The 20,144-nt window shown below is 47.9% G+C and overlaps 1 protein-coding gene across 4 annotated transcripts in view; it reads right to left on the bottom strand.

The window, feature by feature from the left end:
- Nucleotides 1-20,144, bottom strand: part of CREB3L1 (cAMP responsive element binding protein 3 like 1) — a 63,992-nt gene that overhangs the window by 35,511 nt on the left and 8,337 nt on the right. For 3 of the 4 annotated variants that reach the window (XM_054275437.1, XM_054275439.1, XM_054275436.1), the window contains exon 1: nucleotides 10,114-10,251. The exons of the other annotated variant lie outside the window; for it this stretch is intronic. In XM_054275437.1, coding sequence (XP_054131412.1) covers nucleotides 10,114-10,221 — 108 coding nt within the window. In that variant the 5' untranslated portion in view covers nucleotides 10,222-10,251. Of the gene's footprint in view, nucleotides 1-10,113; nucleotides 10,252-20,144 lie in introns of those variants that run through there. 4 annotated transcript variants of the gene reach the window in all.

Below are 20,144 nucleotides of genomic sequence, written 5' to 3' on the forward strand. Positions count from 1 at the left end.
CCTTCACCTCACCTGGGACTTCACCTCCAGGTCACAAAGGAGGAGGTTCTAAGGGCTGTTTGCCTGGAGCCTGAAGCATGCAGGAAAATTAAGAAATCAGCATTACTCCTGCTCTGCTGCAGCTCACCCCAGCTGCTTACAGCTGCCCCTGACTGCTCACTGTGGCTGCAGCTACAATGGGAGGGAGAAAACAGTTTTGCTGTCCTAGCTAGCAGCCCCTGCCTATCACCCTGGTACTGATTAGCAGCAAAGAAAAGCACAGCAGCCTCTGTTCACTCCCCAGTATTGACCAGAGCAGCATCTGCTGCTACTCTGCTCTCTCCCAGCATGATAAAAAAGAGCTGAAAACTCTGTAAGAAAAAAGTGAAAGGTATGTGCTTTGCCAGGTCTGAAAAAGGGCTGCAGGCCATTTGCTCATTAATTACTGCTAATCCAGCTGCTGGACCACTGCCAACTATATTTGACAAAACCTGAAGAGCAGGAGAAGGATCAGAGGATGGAAAAGCAACCTCTGCATCACTCCTCCCAATGGATGATGGTGATCCTAACTTTACAACACGCCAGACAGAGTTACTGTGAAGAAAAGGCACTTCCAAAGAAAGGGAAAGTGCAAAAACATGTGCTGAGCAGCAGGAGGGACTGACATGGGTCTTGAATATCATGCTAGGGACTGACAAAGCCATGACATTCTGGTATTTTATGAGAAGGAGCTTGTTACCTCCTTCTCATTTACAAACCAGCAGAGAAATAGTTTGGGAGCCTGAGAACTCAGCCCAGCACTGACCGTGCAGCAACTTGGGGCAAAAATAAAACAGGGTGCTCTCAGCAAGTTGCACCAAACTTGACAGAGAAGCTAAGTTTTGTGCCTGAGCCAGAATCTGGTTGTACAGTGGAGGATGAGGTATGAGTATAGCCCATTCACTGGATTTATAAAGCACAAATTGTTTGGTTTTCAGTAAGGCCCAGAATGGTCAGGCCAGTAACAGCATGGGCCAAAAGTACTTTAGTTTAAATCCTGATGCTGACCAATGCAGTCATTCATACTGACACAGAAAGATTACTGTGGATTAGCTTGAAGTATCTGAGGTCAGATAGAGACACGTGCAATCTACAGGGATAAGGAACAGGAGAGGGGTGAAGCATAGCTGGGATATCAGTGGAGAATAGATCAGCCAAACTGAAAATGTGGCAAATATCATGTGTAGCTGCAAAGTCATTGAAAAAGAGTCCAACTAGGGAAGCAAAGTAATAGCTCCTATGGATCTTTCCTGGCAGATACTTACTAGCAAAACCTCATTCCAGTCTTAATTTTTGTTAATCTGCTTCACCCATTGGTGACAGTGCTCCTTTTCAGTAAGAATAAGGATGTCCACTTTTTTTATAGGGATCAAAAGCTGCCTCACTGCAAGTGACACCCTGAAGATCACACACTAAGGAACTGGCAGAGCCAGGACTGACAGTTCTCCCATTCCCAACAACGCACTGCAGAGCTGTCCATAAAGATAGAAAAACACAACAAAAACAAACCCAATATCATTCAATTGACAATTCAGTATTTGTGGCTCAACAGCACCTCATCAACTGTGAGAGTCTGCCACATTTGCTTGGAAAGAAGAGCCACATTTCCAGCATTCCCTGGGCAAAGAGCTCTCCGACTGAGAGACTGAAAAGTCTTTGAAAGAAACCTTCCATCAACAGTCTTTACAAATGTCAGAGCTGGTTTCCTCCTCCCTGAGCTGCCTGGCTTGCAGTCCCTCCCCCCCGGGACAGCAGTGAACTTAGCCAAAAGCACCTGCCCAGCTCCTTCCTCCAACTGTCATGAATTCAGCAGACTCATTTAACATCAAGCTGCTCTGACATGCAGCAATTAACTTCTGAGGCTCTGGAACTGCTTCCTCCTCTTCATCCTGGTCTCCCTCTACCTTCTTCCCCTTCTAGAGGGGAAAGCTCTCCTCCAAGTAGTGAGAGGGCTGCAAATATTGCAGAGCCAGAGCAGGTTCTCATGGTAGATAGAGCCCCTGAGCCTTGAACAGCAGAGATGGATTACTCTTGAGCAGCAATGCTCCCCCTGGATGTGCCATGCCATCGAAAGGAGATGCCAGTGACCCCATGACACTGTGGTGGGGAGCCAGCATGGAGGATGTTGTTTGAGCTTTGATCTAACAAAGCTCACCTGCCGGAGGAATGCTGACAATCCAATAGGAATGTCCATAACCAATGTAGCATCCAGTTCCCTCTTGTGTAACACAGCCGATGTCAGGCCCCAGTTGTAGTACTCCTCCAGCCTTAGCTGCCAGGTTTCTCTCAAGGGAGCCCTGACATTCCTGTTGCAGGGGAACTCCTGGCACAATTTGCTCAGCTGAAAGCATTATGTTTTGCATCTATTCTAGGAAAAATGCTAACTGCATTTTGAGCAGGCTTTGCTAATCGGGTCAGCCAGACTGACCTAAATGAACATTTTTCCTAATCAAGACAAAGTCACAGTGTAAAAAAGCCAAAAGCAACTTTGCTGAGGTAGTCAGGGGTGAGTTTCCCCTGGAACAGTCTGGACAGTGATTGTAATAAATGACCTCACAGGAGGCATCACCTTTGAGCTCTAAAGATGGTACTAATTACTTCAGTGCTGGTTTAGATTACGTATTAGTTTCAGGGAGAATAGCCTTGCTCAGTGCTCTACAGGGAATTTCTCCAGTCTTAGAAAGTGAGAAGATAAAATAGGACAAGAAAGAAAGGAGTGAAAGAGTATGTGGATATGTGCTCTTCTAACTTTCATGATACCTTGTTCTGGCTGATCAATGTGTCAAGGTAAGTGTAAAGCATCTATCACTTGGATACAGACCAGATCAGAGCAGCACCATGTGATTTCAAAGGTTTAAGAAAATAAGAGTGAAAGGAGAGATACAAAGAAAGAAAAGAACGTGGATAAAGAAGTCAGAAAGGGGTGGTTGAGAGGATAAGGCTGCAGTGTTTGGGTCAGTTCAGGAAACTACAGGAAAGGAAAACTTTGAATGATGTAACCATACAGGAAAGCAGAAGTAAAATTTGTTTTCTTGAGCAGCTGGAAATAAGTTGGATAGATGTAAACACTGCATGGCAGACATGGGGAACAACTGGGTTGAAAGACACAGCCTGCCTTTCAGCATGCTACTTGCAGTCCCTTGCCACTTTGGCCATGAAACCTTTGGCTCTTGACAACCTTTCAGCTATTTCTGCTCTGAGGAACATTGCAAAGCATGCAGACACCAACCCAAGGAAACACCTAACAACTTACAACACAAGTTGAGCTCCATATACAGGAAAAAAGTAAGAGACAAGCTCAATGTAAGCACCCACTCTGTCCTAGTGCCAGGCTGAACTCTGGATCAATGATTTCAGTCAGGGGTACCAAACTACACTGAGGTCGCTCGCACAGAAGTCACCTGCTGCAGCAGGAAAAAGATGGTGCCAGCATGGGGAGTCAGCCAAGAAAGATGGTTTTGGTTCCACCTTTGTTCTTACTTCTCATCTCTCATGTGGAGACATGAAGTCCCAGCAGTTCAGATGCGAAAATACAGTCCCTGGCAGAAAGCTGGGATTGGTAGGATATAGTAATCCCAGGACTAAGACTGGCTTGGAATGGAGAACCTAAACACACTTGGCTCCTCCAGCAGACATGTCTCCTGAAGAAGAACAATGCTCGCCACAAGGCTGCCTGTGAAGCATGGGTGACTGCATTGTACCTTGATGCACAGACCTGGAATTTCCCAGGGAAATCTCTCAACCAATCAGGCCAAGAAACAGGTTTTGGGCATTTCTTAGGAGAGCTATAATAGTTTGCTTCTTTGCTTGTGCGCTACCTGATTTCCTGTAACTCTGCAGCGAGGAGAATCACCAACTGGCTTTTGTGAGCCATCTGGTTTCTTACAGTGGACTGTCCACAACAGGACAAGGATGCATAAGCTTTAGTGGGTTGACTCATTCCTTCCTTGAAATGCACTCGAACAAGTGACTCTTGAGAATCAAATTGCTGTATCAAGAACACAATCCTGCCTGTGGTTATGTGCAGAGGATCTGCCATGAGGCCATCCCAAAGACAACTCCAGGGAGTTAAGCATTTTCATTTCCTTCCTTTAACACTGAAAATTCTTTAAATAGTAAATAAGTAATTATTAAATACTAATTAAATACTACCTTAAAACCTATGGAGAAATGCTGAAGAAAAAAGGGAGCAAGCAGAGGAATAACTTTTCTCTGAGGAAACACAGCAGTAAGTCACAGCAGTAAGTCAGCCTGGCCATATTTTAAATAGTGCAGCTACAACTGTGGCTATGAAATCCCTAGTTCTAAATTCCCCTTCAAGGGGTCGATTCAGAAAATGCTCTTCTTTCCTAATCCCTGCTCTACCAGAGACAGCTCCATTCCAGGCTTCAGCAAGAACAGTGCAGCACCAACGGGACCAGCACAGCAGCAGTCATGGATGAGACCAGAGCAGCACAAATAGGACAAGCTGAGCAGCAGAAGACATTTAGCATCAACGAGCACGACATATTTCATTAAATTCAGAAGCTACCACACACTATGGTGGCTTCTGAAGCCACCACAAAGTACAAGCTTGTCCACTTGTACTGGTATCAAGAGAAGGTACAGTGGGCCAGTCTTAGAGGTTTTCTACAGTCTGATCTATACAAATGAGACCTCAGGTTTGTCCCTCTCTGAAAGTGGTGGTGCTGGCATTGAACGGCTGCCTTCTGCACAGGGGATGAGGATCACCTGGCAGACATGGACTGAGCAGTACACAACCCCAGCATCTCCCAGCTGGTGCTGATCCCTCGGTGGGAGTGGACTGTGTGCACAGATGTACTTCCAACTCCTGCCAAACCCTCCCTTTGTTTACTCTGCAAGCACTTCCATGAAGACCTTCCTGCTTCTCCCCACCAAGATGATGGCTCTGTCTCCACTGTTTAACCCTGTTTTGGACATATGCCTTCCTTCACTCCTGCTCTAAGTTGCAGCCTCTCTCCTAGTTCTGGCCCAAGAGCACAGTTAATGGGTTCTCCCACTTTGGCTGAGATGATAATTTAGGACAATGGGTTCCCAGCACATGCAGGCAGTTGTCCAACAAATGAATGTGTTTATTTGGGAAGAGTATCCCAAATGTTTATCAATTTCCTGGCAGATAGGACACACAAATGATGCAGTCTCTGGATTAAGTATTTACCTAGAGTCTTCCAAATTCACGAAGTTCAAGTCTCTTCCCCTCTTCTTTATCAAAAGGGAAACATTTTTCCTGGTGGTGACTCTACAGTGGTGATGCTCAGACACCCAGACTCAGAGATCCATGGACCCATGTTCAGCTCTGGTTTCATCTTGCTGCTAGCACTTTTGCAAGTCTTATCATGAGATAGTAAGGAGCAGCAGGGCCATGAAGTGTAGAAACCATGAGATGGATCCAAAGAGACTCATGAAATAGAAGGATATAGGAACTATTATCTTTGGATTAATTTCCATCAGGCCCCATCAGGTGTCTGTATCTGTGCTCCAGATCCTACAGGAATCTGGCTGGTGAGTTCCAAGAAAAATTTAAAGAAAATAGCCTTTCCATATCCAGTACTTGGCAGACTAATCATAAATGTGTTACTGACCAGATTTTACCAGGTACAGAACTACAGGGCCAAAATGTTTGCTGCATGTGTCCCCACAAGAGATTAGTCTCCATCACTCCTGGAGACCCAGCCTCCTATTACAGCAGAGCTCCCCTGTCTAGCAACTGTAAGGGATACAAAGGGGGTGACCAAATTCTGCCTATGCTCTCCATCCTCACTGTGCACTGAGATGGTGAGAGGGAGTTTACAGAGCATGAAACTCGCTCAGACCAAAGGTCAGTCCAACACCTAAGCAGCACTTAAGTGCTATTTATGTCCCTGTAGTAGGCATAAGAGGAATAAAAGTGGGTAAAGGCTTCCTGTGAGAGTGACAGTCATCCATGGTGAATAGCCTCTCTTCATCTTCAGGGGAAGCTTCCTCTGTGAGTCGCACAAACATCACTCTCAGCCTACTCACTATGTACAGACCTGCCACTCTCCTCCTCCTGCAGGCCAGGACAATATTAAAGGGAAGAGCACACAGTAAGCCAAACATCCAGTTTGCACTCAAGGAGCAACCCCACAGAGACAGGCAGTTCTTCTCCCATTCTGCTGTTCCATTGTACGCTCCAGAAAATGCCATTTGTGACATTGCCTGGGCATACAGGATCACACAGTGAAAGAGTGCATTGCTGTGCATTCCCCAGAGGAGCTGGGTTAGCACTCCTGAGACAGTCTGAACAGCCATTCTGCTAACTGTGGAGACCCAAGGGAGCATGCAGGTTATTTTCTTGCCTTCATGTCTCTTGAAGGAGGCGAAGTATATGCTTTGAAAAATATAGAGTCAAAATAAAGCTGTATTTACATAAATATCCAAAGTCATCTTTGAAGGTGTTTTTTTGCACTATAAAACACAGAAGCAGAGGTAAGAAACAAACCCACTGGGCTAGAAGGAAGCACATGATTCTTGTTTGGTTGGTTTATTCTGGTTTCCTTCTGACACAAGTGTCACAAACCTAGTGAAGCACAGTGGTGAATCTGACTCAAGATATAAGTCTATTGAAGAGTTTCACAGCACTGATAAGAGCTGGATGAGAAAGTAAGAGTTCTCTGAGTGCAGTTGTAATAGACCTTAAACAAATAGATGGTTGCTTGCAGAAATTATCAGATATGCTGGGCTGGGCAGGACACAAATGGGTGAAACTGATAAACAGGCACTGCATGAAGGATTAGCTTTATATATGATAGGTCCTTCTGGGAGAAAAAGAAGAGCAAAGTTGCCTAAGTTCAAGAGCAGTGTGTGGCCTCTAGAGCAAAAGGAGACTGACAGTGCTGTTAGCAGTCATCCTGTGTAAGTCTGGTTAGCAAAAGTTAAGTGAAAAGAGGCATTTTGTGTCCTTTGGAGATTTCCTCTCCAATTAAGCAAACACCACTCTCCATACGATTTTCAAAAAAAACCCCAAAATCCTCACAGTGATAAATCAGTTCCTTGAACCCAGTCTAAACCTTCCCTGTTCCAGTTTATGACCACTCATCCTCCTCCCATGCAGGTATGAAAGAGCCTGGCTCCATCTTCTCAGTAACTTCCTCAGCTGTGCAGGTAGGCTTCTGCTAGGTCCTCCTGGAGCTGTCTCTTCTCCAGCTAAGGAAGTCCAACTGCCTCAGCTACTGCTCACAGGAGAAATTCTCCATCTCCCAGTTACCTTGGTGACAACCCCCTTGATGCACGCAGATTTATCCATGTCTTTCTGCTATCAGGCAGCCCAAAACTGGACACTGTATTTGAGACACAGTTTTATGATTTTCAAGAAAAAGGGGATAATCACTTCTCTGTGTATATCTATCAGGTCACTCCTGCTCCTAGCTGCCTTTGCTACTGGGGCCATACCAGTGCTCCATGACCCCTGGTGGGTCAGTCCATCCATCCATCCATCCATCCATCCATCCATCCATCCATCCATCCATCCACTCCAGGGGCAGGAGTTGGGATTTGTTCTTGCTGAATTTCATGAGGTTTCTGTCAACCTATTCCTACAACCTGGGCAGATGTCTCTGAAAGGCAGTTCCTACACATTCAATTTTTTTTTCTGTTGCAAGCACACAGATCTTTCTGAAGATGCATTTACAGATGTGCCTTAATTAATTATTTGTCACAGCTTCAGATGAGCAATACAGAAATGTTCATCTGAACATTTTTTTCAAGACCAATATGACTCATTAGGACTGCCAAGGTTGTGGAAAAGAGAGTAGTTTAGACACATGCAATTTTTGCCCCAAAGGAGCACAGACTCTGCAGTAAGGTTCATCCATCTTTTTTTCTGCTTCCTTTCTCAAAAAAGGAAATCATATTCATGAAAATTTCATACTGGCATTTTATGGCTGAAATTCCTGGCCTGTTTTAAGAAAAATGCCTGCTGAACAATATCTGGAAAAGTTTGCCCATCTTTGAAGCAAAGGCACTGGCAACTTTATGCCTATTGTGCACGGTGATGTTTTGCACAGTTCTATGTCAAAAGAACTTCTCCACACATTGCAAGATCCCAGGAGATTTGCTGGATTTAGTAAGAAAATCCAAGTGTATTTCTTCCATCCTTCCCATTGTCATGCAGAGTGAGAACAAAGAGGCTGATGTATTATGTTCTGGCTCTTGTATCACCAACAGATTTGGTAGGTGAGAAGTGGCTACAGAATCTCTTATATGTATCCTCTGCAGGAAGAGAAGGTTTCAGCTTGACTCTCTCACTCCAGCAGAAGTTTGTGGTGCTGGCAGTTGGGAAAAAATCCATAGGGAAAAAAAAGCCTTTAAAAAAGCGCCTTTCTGCTGTCAGCTGAGCACAACGATGCCTGAGTCACTGCAACATAGTTAAATGAGAAGACAACGGCAAGCTGCTTCCAGAAACAGCTCTCCAAGCAGAAAAGCCATTTAAATGAGGCAGGACAGAGCCAGCCTGCCCGCAGCCACCACACACACTAAACACACTGTCCTGGCAGGTGGCACCAGATGGCAGTCTTACAAAAGCTTCTTTTTAACAGGGTCTGCTTGAGAAGGCAGAAGTTGAATTTAACTATAAAAGGACACCACCTATATTAATTAGGGGTTCCCTGACTTCTGACCACAGCCCATGTTGCACCTGGTAAAAGGGCTGGTGCTAATACATACTATTTTCATTTTGGTAAAGGAATTAATGGTCTTTGCATAAAGCACTTCCTATCAGCATAGCTTCATCCACACTGGATGTGTATAGAATTAGGGAAAGAACAAAACTCCTAACAACAGGTCTCTCAGATATGAGCAGGGGAGGCAAGTGCTCAGTCTTGGGGTGATGTGCCATTGGAAGGTCTGCCTGAACACTGCGGACTCTGCTGCCTCTGGTAGAGCCCACTGGAATCAGTCCTCGAGGCACAGTGCAATCTCGGAAATTAGGAGCTGGCGAGATCTCTGAGGGATGGGGCTGCCTCCATAATCTCTTTCCCAGACCCTGTGTGCCTCTGCTTGGTGCAGTGCATTTAATATTTATGCAAATTCCGCATCTCTACCGTCTCTCTCACAAAGCAGGCAACATAAAAGGCTTTAAATATCTTTTGTGTAGCAAAGCAGAAGTGGATTCATCAGAGGATTCGCCCTCTCCCTGTTCCCTGCTCCCACTGCAAGGGTAGCCCTCAGGGACGCTCCCAGTGCTACACCGGGAACACGGGAGGTGCCAGCACTGTGAAAGGCCAGTTGCCAGTGCTCAGATCTCTGGCCGGGGCAGGCACACTGTCCCACGGCTGCAGCCGCTCTGAGGCTGGCGGAGCTCGCGTCCGGGCAGTGCTCTGCTGCCCAGCGCCGGATACCCTCGCTCCAAAGCACCTCTGGGGTGGGGACCTTCCCACTTCTGCCTCAGGGCTGGTCCTGCCGGGCAGAGGGGCTGCAGGATCCCATGGAAACTCCCATGGAGAGTTCGGGCTCTACAGCAGAGTCTGTGCGTGTTCTCAGAGAGAGGTGCTGGACTGAGAACTCGCCTGACTCCTGGGAGAAACTGGGCAGTTTCCCTAGAGGTGAACAATGCCCCTTTGGTTCCCTGAGACTGGCAACACATTTTCCTCCCTAGTCACTCTTCCCCCTCACCCTTCTCTCCAAAGTAAATCAGTCCAGCCAAAGCGCCAAGCGGTAGACGCTTCATCTCCCAAATGCCACTCTGAGGAAAAGTTACAGGCAAAGGAGAGAAGAGGCGCTGAGCCCAAAGCTCTCCTGACGGCAACCGGCCGTGCCTCGGTGCCGCCCGAGCTCACACACGGCAGGTCGGACATTCCCCGCCTGGCACCGCACACTTCTCTCCAGCCATCAGGCTCGTAACACCATAGTGTACAACAGCCCTGAGATTCCCCGGCGGGGTCTCCTCAGGGTAACAGCGGCCGGGCCAGTCCAGCGGGGAGCTGGCCGTGTGCGACAGTGGGCACCCTGCATCTCCGGGGCACCCCGGGGCAGGGCGGGGACTGAGGAGAGCCCGCCGCCGGGTCCCGTCGCCGCTGCCGGGGCCCGGGAGCGGGGGTGCTGCCGACGGTCCCTTACCACATTGCTGAGAAAGTCGGCCTCGCTGAAGTCGCCGAAATCGAGGAAGCCGGTGCCGGCGGCGGGGAAGAGCCGCTCGGCGGGGAAGGGCTCCAGGATACTGTCCATGGTGCCCGCGGCGCCGGGGCTCGGCCGCCCCCCGCGCTCGCCGGTCGGGCTCACTGCGGCCGCACGCTCCCGCCCGCCCCCCGGCGGCGGCGGCCCATGGGCGGCGGGGCGGCAGCGACCGCCGGGCGGGCACGGGAGCGGAGCGCCGCGCCGGTGCCGCTCAGGGCGGCTGTCAGTGCCCCGCTGCCGAGGGGCCGGCGGGCGGCCGCGGCACGCCCCCGCCGCTCTCCGGGAGCCGCCGGGGCGGGACTTCCCGCGCAGACACCCCCTCAGGCAGCGCCCCCGCCTCCCGGGCAGCCCCTCACCGCCGGGCGGGGCGAGGCCGACGGCTGCCCGGGGCCCCCGTGCTCCTGCCGGCGCTGCGCAGGGAGCCGAGGGCGCTGCTGGTCCCCGGCAGAGCCGTGTCAGTTTGACGAACCGAACAAACTCTCCTTTCAGCAGCCGGCCGGCTTTGGTAGCTCCTCTGCATCCCTCGGGGAGCAGCGCCGGGAAAGCGCGGGGTCGGAGCCTGAAGGGCAACCGGCAGGGAGGTCTCCTTGCCCCCGCTCCCCGCAGAGGGTTTGCAGGTAGGCCTGGCTGCAGCAGCACATGTGGCTGCTCTGTAATTAAAGAGCTGGCACTATTAAAGAGCTTCAGGAAGATTATATGGTTTCAGATAAATAGGATTATGGATCTGTGTCCTCTCTGATCATTACTCCAACCAACACTCAAGAAAACCACTTATAATAATCCCGTTGAAGAAGCCCTGATGTTTTATTAATCTGTCCCTATTTCCATGGCTCCACAGAGAACAGACTGGACTCCCAGCTCCAAGGAGGGGGCTTTCTTGGTCACAGGCATCTGCAGAAAAAAACCCCAAAGATAGCACTGCATCTCTTCTGTGGGAAGCCTGGCCAGAAGTTGCCAGCTGTGAGGGTTCTGGCAAAGAAGTGCTGATTTGAAGGTGGCTGGAGCCAGTGCTTGAATTGGACATGGGGTTTTCATCCATCCAGGCTCTTGCTCCACATTCTCCATGGCAGTCAGAACTAACAGCACAACCCAAGGTGCTCCTTGGCTACTGGTTGCACAAGCAGCCACATCCTGCACACAAAAGTCTTTATACTTACACACACAATGAGCTCTTTCAGTTACATTTACTTTTACCTTATGTTTCAGTCAAGTGTAAAGAGCCTTTGGGTAAAAGGTCAGAGACATAAATTCAACCAGGATGGAGTTGTGCTGAGAAAATAATGCTGTTCTTACTTCCTAAATGGTAAAGAAACCTCTTTGTTAATGTGGATGCCAGTGGGTTTAAAGGGGGAAACACAAAAACCTTTGCCACTTTAAGATGGGAAGAAGAAATACGTCCAGACCCTTCAGCAAGAAGTAAACCTGTCTCCAAGTAAGTGGGAAGATGTCTTTTCTTTAACATCCCAGTCAGCAGGGTTCTCAGCTGCAAGGAATAGACAGACCGAATCCTGCCATAGCAATGGAGTGACAGCCAGGGTCACAGAGCACAGACAGAGCCACAGCAGGGGCAGCTTCCCCTCCTGCCACTAACCAAACACGGATATCGCTTCCCTAACTATGGAGACTCACCAGTGAAACCAAGAGCTTCTGGTTCAGTGCCTCGCCCAAGCTAACACAAGGAAGCCTCTTCTCAGGACACACACTGTATTTATCCTCAGGCCGAGGAAGCTCAGATGGTGTCAGCTCTGGTTTGCACAGCATGGGTGGCAGTGTCATCAGAAAAGGTCAAGCAATGTAAACCTCACTTGTTTGTCTGTGCTCTGAAGGGAAAATGCTTTGGCACAGTCAGATAGGAGCTGTGAAATCCATTCTGGAGATTAAAATATCTCAGAAAAAAAAAAAAAAAGAAATTGCCTCGTCTGAAACCCTGCTTCTATTCAGTGCTTTTAGTGCTGAGTGTAACTGCCCAGATGAAGCTTCTCTGCGTATCACTGTTGCACCTTTGAAGGCAAGGAAGAATCATAACAAATACCCCATTTTGATGTTGAACAGGAAAGCTGCTCTGTCCCATCTTGGAGAGCTCTGATGGGAGCCCCCATCCCAGCATTTGTGTAGAGCTTTGAAATGGACGCTTTGCTTACGTCATGCATGACTGCAATTCACTAAAGGCAATGGAAATGTCATCTAGGTGGTCAGAGGGTGTTGCTACTGACCCTCTGGAGCCAAAAAGGACAGTTATTTCTGCAGGCAAGCAGTTTTGTGCTCCAGAAGAGACCTGGAGACAGGTAAATTGTTGATGGGTGAGGGGAGGTGATTGCAATTCAGAAAAACTCAGACATGCTGCTGCAGCTGGGCATGGGTGCCTGCAGCAAAGGGGGAAAAGGACAGGCTGAGTGGCACTGCTGAAGCAGAGGCCTGGGGACTGCAGTGCTTGCAACACTTGAATGGTGCATCACCCTCACTAGAGCATCTTTAAAACCAAGTTCTGCAGCCATCTCTTGGGACATAGATACAGCAGAGCAGGAAGCAACCTTGGGGCAGGGGCTGAATTACATGATTATTCAAATTCCTTCAGCCCAGTTTTCTCTGATTTTATACTTAGACTTACTTGCAATCTGATTACAGCAGAAGATTGAAATAGCAATCAAGTATGTTCAGGCTGAACAAGTCAAACTGACAACAGGTAAGTCTTCCTGGCCTCACAATATTTGGCACTGCAAATACACGTGTATGACCAACCAACTAATTTTATCACTCCTGAGAAGTGAATCATCAGTCCATTTCTCAGAAGAAAGGGATCCTGCTCTCCTGTGCTCCATCCTGCCTGGTCCTGCTTCCACTGCTTGACTTTATGTCCATAGAGTGAGAACTGCAAGTCTCTCATCGTATCACTTTGCATTTGCTTTGCCTTCACCCTGCATTGTTGTGAGCAGGACACACAAGACAAGGTAAGCAAGCCCTGGGCTTGAACACGTGGACAGCAATCCAGGCCATGTGGCTACAAGCCAAGCTGAAGCTTTTGGTTCCCTCACCCAGGACTGTGCCAGGAGGTTTCACAGACTCTTCAAGGATGAGTGTTTCTTGAGGAATGTAGGGTGAAATGTCGGTGATTTTTGGTCTGCTGCATGCAGGCTCTGTTGTTACAGGAGGGGTCATCTGTGTAGTGTTTGCAGCCTGGACAGCTGGTATGGAAATGATTCATGCTGTTAGAACTGCTTTGCTTTGGAGGTCAGGCTGGCTCTTTAGGACTGCCACCAAAGAAAAGCTTTTACTTCAAGTCTGTGAAAGACACCATTTGTCCCGTTTATTTTTCCAGCGTTGGTGTTCATATGGATGGAATATACAGTTTCTGCCACAGCCTGTCTTCCTAGCCATGAAGGTTTTCCGGAGTCATGCGGACTCCACACTTTGGCTCCTCAGTAGCTCTTTGCAACAGTCTTGCCTTCATTTCGCTTTGTCTTTTCTCTGGATTTGATTTCTTCTCCATACATTGCTTTGGTGGGGTTTTGCTCTCTGTTTTGTGCACCACAGACAGAGGGAGCAACTGCTGCATTATAGGTCCCCTCTGCTCCTGAAGGCCCACTGAGAACAAGGTGAGGATGCAAATGGAACTTTCAGCCTACTTCAGAGAAGAGGTACTACAGTCCCCAGACGAGCTCTTAGGAGTCAGGTCATGTGTGATGGCACAAGTAGTTACATATCCAACCCTTTGGCTGCGATTGCTTCATTTAGGTTTTTATGGGGGCAATTAAAAACCCAGGAAAAAGTCGGGATAGTGATACAGCAAAACATTCTCTAGCAAAAGGTAACTTTTGAGGAAGGACTTGCAATCACTGGAGCCTTTCTTTGCCCTCTGATCCACAGCCCTGCCTCATCCAGGAAATGTGTCTCCCTTTGGATTTCCTTCCAGCGGCTGGTTTAAACTCTCTTGCACACCTCTCTCCAGCCAGCATCAGCTGCTTTTCATTTCCTTCTTCCTGCTGTGTGCACTCCCATCCAGGTACCCAGCACACCTGTTCCCACCACCAGCAAGCAGCAGTGGGACAGGGAGGGGAGCCCGTGCAGAGATCATACCCACTGCAGCTCCCTGCTAGAAACAGAGAGGACGGTAACACCTGTTGGAAAAGAATGCTCATAGATCTGCTGACACAACTGAAAGAGGGAATGAATTATGTTCTGCATATTGCTTTGTGTGCAGCTACACAGGACATCAAATTAAATGTCTGCCTGCAAGCAGACACACTTCTTTAATGACCACCAAATCCAGGTAGGTGTGAGCCATGCTGAAGCACTGCAGAGAAGTGCAGACACGTGTGTGTCATAAGGAAATGTGCACCACAACTTTTGTGTGCTTTTTTCTCCCCCATATTGCTTAGGAAGTAGAGGGGAAAGTGAAAAGCATATTAATTGCATGTTTGCATATGGCGAGGATCCATGAATGCTGTGGTTTCAATGAGCACCCTAATGCTATGTGGGGAATGAAAGGGAAGCCACAGAGCTCAGCACTACAATTATTATTCTTTCTGGGGTAAACCTGGGGCCCTTGGATAGATTTAAGTCAGGCTTGCAAACAAGGAGCGAGTGACAGACAAGGAAGGAGGAAAGGCCTCGGAAAAGGAAAGCTTTGAGTACAAGACACTGGACCCTAGGAATATCCCTTCACAGAACCCCTCTATGCTCCTGGGAATGTGGCTGAGCTGCCTGTGGCTGTATGTCTTTCTGCCAGTATGACAGAAAGCAAAGCCCCCACATAGTAAATGGGTACTGTAACAAAATATGAGAAATGAAAACTCACCACTTTGGAAGTAACTGATATATGAGGAAAAATCTCTTTGTAATTCCTTCATTTCTTCATGGCAAGCTAAGACTGCTCCTTTGCCTTGTCACACACAGTCTCCCCTTCCTGCTCTACACCTCAGAAAGAGCATAAGCTGGCAATCTCCCTGGGGAATCAGACTTTCAGGCTGACTGGGTGCAGAGTAACTTCAATATGAGGGCATCTCCTTCCAGCAGTTAGTTGCCATTTGAAGACAGTATGTGAATGGGAAGCTGCAGGACAGCAGAAGAGGGTGGCCACCTCTGCTTCCTATGCACTACTTTTTATTTACTAGGTTTTTTAGCCTTCATAGTTGCAAGATGTGCTTGCAGAAAGGATCCAGGCAGACTTCATAGGGCTGGAGACAACCTGAAGAGTAATTCTTGGGAGAATATATCACCTTTTTTCTCCTAACCATTTCCTACAGCTAAAATCTTTCCCTAGGAAGGATGACGCGCTGCACACTCTGAATTTTACCCCAAGAAGATACCTTGCATCAAGCAGTGGGAAGCAAATGGCTTTGGTACAGGAGGCAGCTGAAGAGCTGCTGGAACAGGACTGGATGAGTCAGGGCAAGGGATGGCAACAACTCTGCTCTGACACACTGTATGTGCCATACAGAGTCAGCTCCAAACTCGTAGTTATCCACATGAAAGACTAGAGGGCAATCCATGCAAATTTGTGCCACTTGACCCCTCAAGCATGGTAGAGAAGTTGGACAATCACATCTTGGCTACATCCAACAGAATCTGCCCTGGTCAGAACAAAGTACATACAGCATACACAGGCTGGTCAGGGGAGTGGGATGATGATGTTCCCTGTACTGCCAAGGGTTAAAAGCAAGGTCCAGATCCAAAGAAATCCTGTGAGGAGAAAAGCACAACCCGGCAATTCAGACATGTCTCACCCCCGTTCAAATGACATTGTTTCAGTGCTGTCTGCCTCACCCCTCAGTGGTAATTACAGACTTTCACTACAGGGGGAAGAGAACACGGTGGAAGAAACCTTCATTACAGACATCTAGAGAAAAGCAACCCCAGTGTAAAGTCTCAGGCACATAGCCAGGATCAGCCACCAAAGCAAAACACATTTAGGACAAAAATAAAAGGGGGAGAAGTGTTAAGTGCTTTGGGAAGATCAGAAGCCCACCAGATTGGCTGCAGTACAGAGCTGGGTGTGGGGAGCACTTTGGAGGAACTGGAATGCTGCCCTGCTTTTAAGTGGTGCGGTTTGCATTTACATTCTTCCTTCCTTCCTCCTTCTCTGGGTGCTTGTTTTCCCTGATGTCTGCATGTGTCCCTTTGTCACTCCTGGCAAACACCAGTGGGCTGGGAATGGATGGTTTTCCTAGGCTTCCTAGCTGGATGTTTGTCAAAGGGACACATAAAGCTGTAGGTGTCCTTGGCTGACCCCTCTCCCTTTTGTACACCTAGCTTAAGATATACACTCAAGAACAGGCTTCTTGTACTCAAAGCTGGGGGCTCCTTCTTACCTTGTGTATATTACAGGGGCCCAAAGTTTGAGTTTTGTTACAAAGGATGCAAGAGGGTTTTTCTTCCCAGTAGGTCATGCATCTGTTACAGACCACGATCATTTCCTATTGCTGTGGTGCATCTGTCAGGCTTCCCTCAGGTAACTGACACCTCTGGCAAAAAAAAATGGTCTAATTCCTGCTGCTTTTCTTCTTCATTCCAACTTTCTGTTGGCAAATGGCATAGGTCGAAGCTAAGTTGCTCTTTTTACCCCTGAGCATTCACATGTGTGAAACTGAGAACCACTGTCATGGCACGGTAAACTCAGTGTTTGTGGGAGAGGTCACTTCAGTGACAAAATTTTCCTACAGAGCCCTTTTTTGTTGCTGATGGTAGCACCTTGTTCTTGTAGGATCGGGGTATGATGCTACATTAGAAAGATCCTTCAAACCAATAGGCCTTGTCCCCAGGCAGCTAACAGCGGCGATGGGAGAGGACCAGGAGGAGAAAAACGTTCAATCAGAGTGCTATTAAGATGTGTCTAGGGAACTGGCTGAATTTTAATTGTTCTTTCCTACTCACTGAGTGAGCACAGGAAAAGATTTACCTTCTGGCCTTTCCATTTGGGCATGTTGACATTTCCAGGCGGCACTTTCCTCTGATGGAGAGGTTTGACGTCAGGTGGGCTGATTAAAGCCTGCAGTGCCTCTGACTCATTTGGCTACGTCCTGTGCAAGGGGATTTGTAACGTGTCTCTTGTCTTTCTTGCACTTGTTATGGTTGGTTTTAAATAAATAAAGCTAAGCTCAATTCACAACTTCAGGGAAGATGCAACACGGCTCAGACTCAAATATGCATTGCCATGGCAACAGATGCTGTCAGGCACACACAGACGTGTCACTCTTGGCAGCCAACTCCCCTGCCCTCCTCTGTCTGCCCAAGCAGCGCATGGGGCTGGTGTGGGATGCAGGAAAGCCAGGTGAGGCTGGCACTGTCCATGCCACTTGGGCATGCAGCTGTTCCTGGGAACTGGCCTTGCTGCTCTCCCAGCCTCAGGAGAGCTCACCTGGGCCAGCCAACTGCCCTCTTGCAGAGCAAGAACTCCTTTGGGGGAAGCCCTGGTGAATGAAGTTGCCCCTAGTGTGACCTTCTCAATTTGCAAAAAGGAGGGGAGGAACTACCTGGATCAAAAAGTCTCATACAGCTGTTGCCAAGTGTGGCATGCTCTTCGTGCATGGACTGAGATCTGAAATAAAGAAATAAAAGTTATCAGCTGCCTTCTGTTAAGATCCACTGACAGACAAATCCCTCATGATTGCTAGAGAGATGCCCAGCAAGGAAACAGAAGTGGGGAGAGATGTGGTTTCTGCAGCTGACTGTGGGGTGGATAGGTTAGGCAAGGCAAGGCAAGGCAAGGCAAGGCAAGGCAAGGCAAGGCAATAGAGTCCCTGGGTCCTCCCCAAGTACCTGTGTCTCCTTGGCATCCTGAGCAGGTCCCTTTGATGCTGCCATTTCCTGTACAGCTTTTGATTCATCAAGAACTTGAGCGTAGCAGCAGCCTAAAACATGAAGCGTGAAACATGGCCAAAGGCAGCATCACTAAGAAAGAGGCTCTTTGAAGTGCTCAAGAACTCCTTGCCTGTGGCTCTGCACCTGTGCATCTCTAACATCCACTGATTATACAACCATCAAAGTTGGAAGAGAACTTTAAGATAACCAAGTCCTAACATCCACCCAGCAGTATCAGGGTAATCCTTAAACCACTAAACCATATCACCCAGAACAGATCCAGATGCCTCTTAAACACCTTCAAGGATGGTGATTTCACCACCTCCCTGGCAATCTATTGCAATGTCTGACCACCCTAACAATGAAAAATCTTTTTCTAATACTCATTATACTAATACTGAATCTCCCCTGTATCAACTCAAGGCCATTCCCTCTGGTTCTTTCACTGCAGGCATGGTAGAAGAAATCAGTCTCTACCTGGACAGCACCTCAATGTCCTTTTTAAAGGGGGCCCAAAACTGGATGCAGCACTTGAGGTGTGGCCTCACCAGTACTGAGTACAGAGGGGAGATCACTGCCCTGGTCCTGCTGGCTACACTATTATAGACACATTGGCATGAGGCACATCCTTAGACACATAAGGATGCCATTGGCATTCTTGGCCACTTGGACACACACTGGATCATGTTCAGCCTCTGTTGACCAGCACTCCCAGGTTGTTTTCTGCTGGGCATTTTTACAGCCACTCTTCCCCGAGCCTGTAGTGCTGCTTGGGGTTGTTGTGACCCAAGTGCAGGACCCAGCACTTTTCCTTATTGAACCTCATGCAGTTGTCCTCAGTCCATTGGTTGAGCCTGTCCAGATCCCTCTGCAGAGACTTCCTACCCTCAAATCAGATCAACACTCCCACACAACTTAGTGTCATCTGCAAATTTACTGAGGGTGCCATCAATCCCAATGTCCAAGTCATCAATAAAGATGTTAAAACAGGACCAATCCCAAAACTGAGCCCTGGGGAGCACCGCTAGCAACCAGCTGCCAAATGGATTTAGCTCTATTCACCACAGTTCTCTGGCTCTGGACATGCAGCCAGTTTTTGACCCATTGAAGAGACCACCCATGCAGGTCGTGAGCAGCCAGTTTTTCTAGGAAAAGAGGTACTAGAGAAATGAGACATTCTGGTTTGTGTGGCAAACAGGGCTAGCGGAGTTGCCAGATCTTCCTTTCTCCAAGTATCTCAGAACATTTAGCAGCTTTCCCAAAGCCTGGGCACCTGAAGTCCTGGAAACGTGGAAACTTCTTGCCTTCCCTGCTCTTAGGTGACTTCTGACAGTTGCAGGGAACTGGCTGAAAATGCACCCTGCTGGCTCCAACATAGGCAAGGGAACCCAGGAAACCATCATTTACTGGTTTTAATCCTATTATTTTTAGATCACCCCATTGAGTGAGTTCTGAATTACAGTTTTTGGTTTGGCTTGTGGGCAAGCACAATGCACACAGGAAAGTGTTTGAGTGCTGTCCCACTGACCTGAGCTGCACCAAGAGGCAGCATATACCCTGTTGGACTTGTACAGGGGCAGGAAGGGGCACAAAACAATTGAGCCAAGAATCCAGTCTTCCCAAATAGATATCTAGGGCTGGGGAATGCTTTCTAGCTTAATCCTCATTTTGTAGGTTTAATGCTTTCCCATGTGGGGTGCCATGTCTTTTTTCTATCACAGCTGATTTGAAATTAACCTTTACCTCCTACGGTCGCTGCACCCTGCTACACTGGGGAAGTTAATAGCATCGAAGAGTTTGAACTTGTGAAATGTTTCTATGACTGCATAGATTGAGCCACATTACCATGACAAATCACTGAAATCTGAGAAATCTAATTTACAACACAAATTTCTTTTTTTGTGTGTGTCTTTCCCAACTCAAATTCAGTCAGAGAGCGTCTGGAATGTGCAGTAACTCTAATCTAGCAGAACTGCGGGTGCAAGAAGGATGAAAAACAATTGCATGAGGTCTCCAGGGCTGGTCTACAATGACTCCAAACCCTAAATTGCTTATCCCTTGAACGTGGTTTACAGCAGCAATGGATCCTGGCGGAGCTGTGTAACCAGCACTTAAATAAAGGGGAGGCAGCAGGACCTCCTGGATCAGTGGCATCTGTTCTGGGAAGGGCTTGCCCA

Source organism: Melozone crissalis, unplaced genomic scaffold (assembly GCF_028551555.1).
Source record: "Melozone crissalis strain CALT ecotype California unplaced genomic scaffold, PUWL_Pcris_2 ptg000018l_1, whole genome shotgun sequence".
In the NCBI taxonomy this organism is placed as follows: Eukaryota; Metazoa; Chordata; class Aves; order Passeriformes; family Passerellidae; genus Melozone; species Melozone crissalis.